At 35.1% G+C, this 8,445-nt stretch overlaps 1 protein-coding gene across 1 annotated transcript; it reads left to right on the top strand.

Moving 5' to 3' along the window:
* Positions 1-1,853: 1,853 nt before the first annotated feature.
* Positions 1,854-8,010, top strand: LOC311067879 (meprin A subunit beta-like; the record flags this gene model as incomplete). The annotated part of the gene is made up of 10 exons (XM_084090026.1): positions 1,854-1,859; positions 1,967-2,045; positions 2,152-2,269; positions 2,818-2,996; positions 3,156-3,374; positions 3,537-3,692; positions 3,894-4,118; positions 4,230-4,661; positions 6,403-6,511; positions 7,858-8,010. The coding sequence occupies 10 exons, from the start codon at positions 1,854-1,856 to the stop codon at positions 7,934-7,936; spliced, it is 1,602 nt and encodes a 533-aa protein (XP_083946152.1). The 3' UTR covers positions 7,937-8,010.
* Between the last annotated feature and the right edge of the window lie 435 nt (positions 8,011-8,445).

Genomic DNA, 8,445 nt, shown 5'->3' on the forward strand with positions numbered 1-8,445 from the left:
CAAGATACATCATAGTTGGCTGTTGTTTCTAGGACTTGAGTCAGGGTGAGAGCAGGAAAACCAGAGTCTTACAGCAATTTAAAAAAAGCTGTAATACATATACAGTATGCATGTACAATTGATGAACTTTAGAGTTATTAAACTCAACTGAATCAACACTGAATTGACTTCAGCTGTATAATGACACTATTGGCTTATTAGAGCTGATTTACAGAATTTGAAATTGTTACTATTGTAAAGCTGCTTTGAAACAATCTGTATTGTATAAAACGCTATAGAAATAAAGGCAGCTATGTATATTCAGTATTTACAAAATAAACAAAAATGCAAGAGTGAACATTTTCTTTGTTTCTCAAAACATTGAGTATTGATTTCTAAGTGAACAAATTATGTATTAGCTTTTTAATAGTTTCCCAAATGAAACAAAAGAGCCGTTAGTTTTGAATGATGTGTCTAAACTGTGTTTAGCTGACGAAATGTTTAGCTGACGTTGTCATAATAGATTCTAGTCAGAATATATAACTTCTCGACCTAAAAATGTTGTGGGCGGGGCTAAGTTCAGGCTAGTGTTAAGCGTTTTGCAAAGAAGTTTGTTTTACAATTGCAAACTGAGTCTATGTGCTTGCAGTTTTGCAGACTTGGTCTGAAGATTAGGTACATGAGTGCATGGTTTCACTGAGTGGACATCAAGTAGCCTACCACTTATGGAAGCATAAAAAAAACCGAATTATAATAATGCATTGTTCTGACATTTTGTAACGTGTGTGTTTGCGCGCGCGTGCATGTAATGTGCGTGCGTGCGTGTGTGGGCGTACGTGCATGCGTGCGTGCGTGTGTGTGTGTGTGTCTCGCTTCCAATGGGAGCTCAGTATAAGAAAGAACAAAATAAAACTGCATGTTTAAATAACCTGTCAGACTTCAAGGGACCCTCACTTGGTATTTACCTGCCAAGCTCGGTGGTCAAGCAGTTTTATGTTTTAACTATAGCTGTTAACGACTGAACTGGTATGTATTCCCCTTTTATTTTTTAATCACATATTTTCATGGTCTTTAATATAATTGAGATTCAATCAACATTATTAAATACTTTGGATATCCCTTGCATTTTGCTTGCAATTTTTAATGCAAATAATAAAACATGATTCATAAAATGTGATCATTATGTGATTATGATTGTGATAATCATTATGATTCCCAGTAAAAAAAAAATGCAGTTATGTGCTTTTCTTCTGCTGAGTTTGGTTTTGGCACTTTGTCTTGCATCACCAATGGTAAGTCGGATAAAAGGTTTTTGTTATAATACATTGTTGTTGTAAAGAAAATAAACAGTTTTTTTTTTTTTTTTTGATGTCTGACTATTGTTTTCATATCTCATGTTCTCAGCCACAACCTGATATAAATGGTAAGTACAGCTCAGTCACTGACGTGAATCTGTTGTAATGGTATTGTAATGTCTCACTTGCACAGTGTAAAATATCCTGTTGATTACGGTCTGAAATTTTGATTGCTCCTTTTTTCTCTTTTCACTCTTTTCACTTTCAGACTGTTTCACTAAAATTATGTTTTTGTGTAGCACTCAATTCTATTTTCTGACTTCCTCTCTGTCTTCTTGTTTTCTTCATTATATTTTTATCAAAGGCACTGAGGAATGGAAGGACATTCCAGATATAAACAAAGGTAAAACTATATTATATCAAGAACTAAAGTACATTTATATTAGCAGTAAGCTAACATAGTATCTGTTTTTGTTCATAAATCAGTCTTCTAAAATGAACGTTATTTACAGTAAACTGAACGGAAGCATATTTACTTTAAACTGAATGCTAGGTTTAAATCTCAGAGAAGGAGACATCATGGTGGTGAGTTCAGTTCTAAGAAATTCTTAAAGTACATTGAATATTGGATAATTCAGAAATCAGTCAATATAATATTTGTCATGATACTTAAAAAATCTGCTTAATCAAAGCCTAATCAAAGGAGTGCCATTCTTGGGAATGAGTACCGGTGGGATATTCCCGTTCCCTATGAGCTGAGTGTGAATCTCAGTAAGAAAACATGGATTTCTCACTTACAGTTTAACAAATCATTTTTTTAAGTAGTTTTACTGTTATATGTTTTTCATCCATCATGTATTTTTGATTGTGATTGTAGGTATGAACTATAAAGGAGTAATTTTGAGAGCTTTTGAGCAGTTCAGACTGAAATCATGTATTGACTTTAAGCCCCGAGCAGCTGAAGATTTTTACATCTCTGTGAAGAGTCTTGAAGGGTACAGTATGCTTCCAGTTAGTAATCCACAATTGTTTTAGGTTTTTATTACAGTAATTTCAACATTCCCTTACATTTGGATTGTACCTGAAATCTTTGATAGTAAAGACAATCAACAATTGAATATATTGGCTCAACAATTGAATATATTGGCTGAAAAAAGGAGAAACAGAAATTACATCTATAATAGTAGTAAAAAATATTATCCGGAAAAAAAAAGACAAAAGACATCAATTATGGTAACAATACAATATGTTGCAAAGTAATGTTAGCTACTGTAATACAGCCTTTATTACTCAGCCGGTAGGTTGGGTGCCAAATCCATCTATCAGTTTTGGCTTCTTATATATATATATATTTGTATACATACATACATATACATATATATACAATTTTTTTTATGTGGTATTATAGACTCTATGATACAGCCTAAACTGAATGTATTGTATAAAACATTCATGAGTTAATAACCTCTTTTACACTGCAGCCAAAATATTAATGCCCCTATGTGCTGCGTGAATGTGCCGTTATCTCTCACTTATTGTGCAGGTGTTGGTCATATATCGGCCGCACATCTCCCGGAGGCCAGACTCTTTCCATTGGAAATGGCTGTGGAATAAAAGCCGTTGTTGAGCATGAGTTTCTCCATGCACTAGGATGTTTGCATGAGCAGTCAAGATATGACAGAGATGATTATTTGACCATCAAATTTGAAAACATCATAAAAGGTTGCTCTGAACTTTTATTATTTTTAGGAAAAGAGTAAAACAGTAAAATACAGATATTCACTGACATACTGATTGCAATGCCCATTTAACAAATCAGCACTTTAATAAGCCATTCTTTATGAATAATCACCTTAATAACTCCGTAGTCTTTATTTCCAGGCTATGAGGAAAGTTTTAATAAATACAGCGAGACTGTGACCACCACCCAAGGAAACCAATATGACTATTACTCTGTGATGCATTATGATAAAAATGCCTTCAGTAACGGTAATGGATCCACGATCATCACCAAGCTTCCTAAGTTCCAAGATGTGATTGGTCAACGCCTGGACATCAGTGAATATGATGCGATTGAGCTCAACAAACTCTATAAATGCAGTGAGTATTTGACACACATTGTTTTCATTTGCAGTTTGTGGATGTTAAACATTTCAGTAGAACTTGAAGTCTGATGTAAGGGAGACCTGGGAAACATGTCATCATGAATGGGAAGTTGTAAGGAATTGATTTTGCCTCAGTGTTTGTCTGTTTGGATTACAGATTCCTCCATCTCTTTCCTTGACCACTGCAGTTTTGATGATGAATCTCTGTATCAGATGAGTGTCTGTTCTGCTGTGGATTATGGCTGGCAGAGAGTGAAGTCAGTGAGTGGCATCAGTGTGACTGACCACACCTACTTAAGCAAAGAACAAAATGGTGCGATCTGTTACAGTCAGACAGTCAGTCAGTCAATAAATGGAAAATGTCGGTTTTGACATTATAGGAAGAGACTTTACTACTATACTTTACTATTTACTATACTAATTGCCCAAAAAGAAATGCTTCACTTCCATCCACAGAAGCAGTCACTTTACCACCCAGTTCCACACTACTATACACCTGTTTTCATGTCTGCAGGGACGTCTTTTTTCATGCACTTCAGCACTGAGGGGAAGAAGGAAGGGGACACAGCCAGAATGGAGAGCAAGACAATGACCCCTAAAAGAGACTGCAAAGTCCAGTGTCTGCAGTTCTACTACTATCACAGTGGTAATGAGTCTGACCAGCTCAACATCTGGATCCGAGAGTACCAGAATGAAGCAGACAACAGAGGAACTCTCAGACTTATGGATCAGATCACAGGTCTGTCTCTTCTTCAAGTGCTGTACATATTCAGAAAGAGGAAAACAAATGTGTAGGCCTATGCATTCAAGATGTCCTTAAAATGTTCAAAGTTAGTTTAATGTCTTGCAGAACTCCCTGGTAATTACTGGAAACTGCATCATGTGTCACTGAATGCAAATAAAACCTTCCAAGTTGTATTTGAAGCCCGTAAAGGAGCTGGAAACTCCAGTGGAGGCTTCTCACTGGATGATATCAATATTTCAGAGACTGAGTGTCCCCATACATGGCAGATAAAGGACTTTTCAATAAGGGAATCTTCAACACATTTCAGTCCATTGTATTACTCCAGTGATGGTTATCGCTTTCAGGCTGCATTAGTGAATCAGAATAATTACCTTTTTATGTATGTTCGTCTGGTATCTGGTGCATATGATGACCAGTTGCAGTGGCCTTGTCCATGGAGACAAATAACCTTTCAGATGCTTGACCAGAATCCACACATGCAGAAGCGCATGTCCTTAGAACACAGCATCACCACTGACCCTGCTTTGGCATCTCCCAGTGAGAATCTGATTATTTTTATGTGTTTATATGCAGAATTTGACTTAGCTAAAGATCAAATACATTATCTCTAACTTTAAATGGCTTTTTAAAAGACACAGTTTGTTGTAACAGATGGCAGATATTACTGGGACAATCCTCGAAATAATGGAACTCAAGTCACCATTGGCAGTGAGACTGTATATGTGGGTATTTTTTCGGACTATGTCATAATGAAAGATGATCTGACTAAAAGAGAGTTTATCAAGGATGGTGACATCATATTTCTCTTCAGTATGCAAGGTAGGTTTTATTAAGTAACCTCAGAGAAACCTTGTTTTAAGTACAAAATGGGCGTAAAACTTTTTTTTAAATGGAAACGTGCTAGACAAATGACTGTGACCACTGCATCTTACTGCTTTTTCCACACCTCGTGCATTAATGCCACGCTATGAAAACTCAAAGATATTCAACATCTTTAAACTGGTCTTTTCCATTTCTTTTGCATTTCATGAACACATTCTGTGTGAGGCTATGATGACAAGAATTCAAATGGGCGGCTGTGATATTCTACAGCTGAAATATTCTGCGATATTAAATCGTGATGACATTTTTTCGTTGAGGTGAAGGCTGTCTCGCAATATCAGCACAAACGAGTTGAGTCAGAGATGGGCTGCATCCGAAATCACATACTTCCCTTCTATATAGTAGGCAAAAAACAGTATTTAAAGGGATAGTTCACCCAAAAATGAAAATTCTGTCAGTAATTACTCACCCTCATGTTGTTCCAACCCCGTAAGACCTTCGTTCATCTTCGGAACACAAATTAAGATATTTTTTTATTAAATCTGAGAGCTGAATCACTCCTCCATAGGCTTCCAAGGGATTGAAACTTGCCGGCCCAGAAAAGTTATTAAAGACATTGTTAAAATAGTCCAAGTGACTACAGTGGCTCAATCTTAAGTTTATCAAGCGACGAGAATTTTTTTTTGTTTTTTTTCACACAAAAAGTATTCTCTTCGCTTGATAAACTTAAGATTGAGCCACGAGCCCAAAAAAGGGAAGAAAAAAAACATTAATATCCCCCCTGGATCAGACAGGTTACAGGTAATGTGGATCAAAAACCTTTTTGACATGCCAGCATCTGTCACTGTACAGTGAGAAATCTGTCATAGTTAAATCTACTGAATGAGAACAGCTATGTCATAAAGTGTTTAAAATAAATAAAATAAAAAAATGAAAAATGTTATATGAAAATTATTTTCAAATAAAGTATTTTCTTTAAAAGACCAGATTTGGTCTTCAAAAAGCCTTTTTCCAAAAGGTACATCTTGAAAAGGGGGGGTCATCTTATATTCAGGGTCACCTTATATTTAGAACAATATTCTACTACAGAAAAACAAATGTAATGTCTATACCTTATAAGGTATAATAATAATAATATACCTATACCTATAAGTTAGTTCAAAAAAAGTATATATGTAGCCTATTTTAAATCATTTTAAAGAAAATATTATCCAATTACTCAATCAAAATAATCGTTTGATTACCAAAATAATCATTCGTGATAGCCCTAGATTAATTCAAACATTTCAAAATACACCTGCATTGTTCTGCATTTGTCATTGAAGATTTCTTAAAAATAGTCTTAAAATAGTCTCGTCTTGTTCTCGTAAACCCAGTAATGTTTATCGTCTCGTGAGCTAAGTTTATTGTCACACCCCTACTAAATGTTGTACTAATCCTGAATACTTTTTCATAGATATCTCAGGGCTCCTTCATAATGACTCTCTACCCTGCTCTAAAGTGACAGTGAAGAACTTCAACATTTCTCCTGATGCAAGTGCCCAGCAGGGACCATGTGATACAAGGTGAATAACCCTTTAACTGTTATTGTTTTTAAAGACCTTATCAAAAATTAAACACTATATTTAAGAAATGAGATATGAGAGAATGTGCTATATTTGTGTGAATATAATCATGATCACGATGTGCAGAAACCCTTTAGCTGTGACTATATTCATAATACAGTAAAGCAAAGCAAGTGACTAATAGCTTTAATAAAACGGTTACCACAAAACATTAAAGCTTCACTAAGTAACTTTTGGCCCTCCAGCAGAAGAATAAAACTGCAGAAGAACAGGGTTTCATAGTATGGAGGGACATGGTGGTTGAAAAATAAAATGAGATGGGAGGATATCCAAATATTATTCAAAATTAAAATGCTTTTGTGTTCTTTCGCATGCGTTTTGCGAGGGAACACAAAGGTTTTGCGAGTGAACACAAAGTTTCTCGGGAGAATGCAAAGGTTTTTGCAAAGGAAAGTCTCTCACGGTAACACACATTTTGCGAGAGAACACAACAGGCTTTGCGAGAGAATGCAGAAGTTTTGCAAGCAAACGCAAATATCTTTGGGAGAGAACAAAAAAAAATTTGCGAGTCAACGCAAACATCTTTGCGAAAAAACACAAAAGTTTTGCGAGCCAATGCAAAGTTTCTTGGCAAAAGCTTTGAAAAATACTTTTTCCTCTCATCCCATATTTTTCCACCACCATGGTGATAATATAGCATAACGAGAGATTTTTAATTAAAAAAAATTATAGGCCGGGAAAATTACCGGGAACATCACAAATTTGACTTTGTGCCATTATGTACATGATGAAAGCATTTCAAAACAAACTTCCTGGTTAAACATTAAATAAATTGTACAAAATAGTTTAAAATTGTATTCAATATTGCCAAAATTACACACAAATAATTCTTTATTTGGTCAAAATATTAGGTGCATGAGCTCAGACAAAGGAGGATAAATCAGAACCAATAAGAAATACAAAACCTGTGCTAATTGAAAGAAAACAAGTTGACAAAAATAATGAATCCAATATTTAGTGATAACATAGCATAGTGTTAACATTTTGACACACAAAATGACAAAAGTTAAATAAATAAAAAATTGGGGGAAGTAATAATACCCTGGGTGAGTAAAGTCAGTAAGTTTTACTCTAATGCGATAACGTTAACTAGCATTTTTGGGAAAAATAAAATCCTCTCCAGGTCAAAATTACCCGAACACAACTTGAGGGTTAAGTATGAACTGTACAGTATCAAAATATATGCAATGAAATTAATATTTTCCATTGAGGGGCTATTGTGTAGGCAGAGAGTGTTTTGAATTGATCATATTTGTCATCACATTTGTATTTCTCTCCTCTTCTAGGGAATTTCGCAATTCCAGTGCCAAGACTGTTTCTTCTCTGATCCTCTTGTTGGTCTGTTTACTTTTGCTGGTGAATTAAACATGAGAAGCCACTATTAATCACTACCCCGCATCTGACTACACAAGAGTAGAAGTCATTGTCAAAGCACTGCATCTATTGTAAGACTGGGTTTCCACTAAGACTGAACTTGAGAATCCTAACCTGTAATAAAACAATAAAGCTCATTAATCTGGAGAGATCTCAAAGAAAGAGTATAGGACACTGTAAGTTCACCAAAAATGGCGATATAAAACAAATGATGTATCTTGTGTATCTTTTGTTTTTCCCTTTCATTTGGTATCATTTTAAATGTCTTAGTGTGATTAGTAAAATGGTCTCAATTTCACCACAGTCACTTACTGTATATTATGTGAAAGATTGAAAGATTCTGTTCTCCTTTTTGGGTGGTGTCTCCTCAAGATATCTGATAACCATGGCTCATTTAGGGGAACGAGAGTAGGTTCAACAAATCCAAAATATAATATTGGTGTAATAAATATTTATAACTCTTTTGTTCTGTTCTGGGTGTTTAAGGGAAATTGGCAGAA

Source organism: Abramis brama, assembly GCF_963993115.1.
Source record: "Abramis brama genome assembly, chromosome: 17".
Lineage (NCBI taxonomy): Eukaryota > Metazoa > Chordata > Actinopteri > Cypriniformes > Leuciscidae > Abramis > Abramis brama.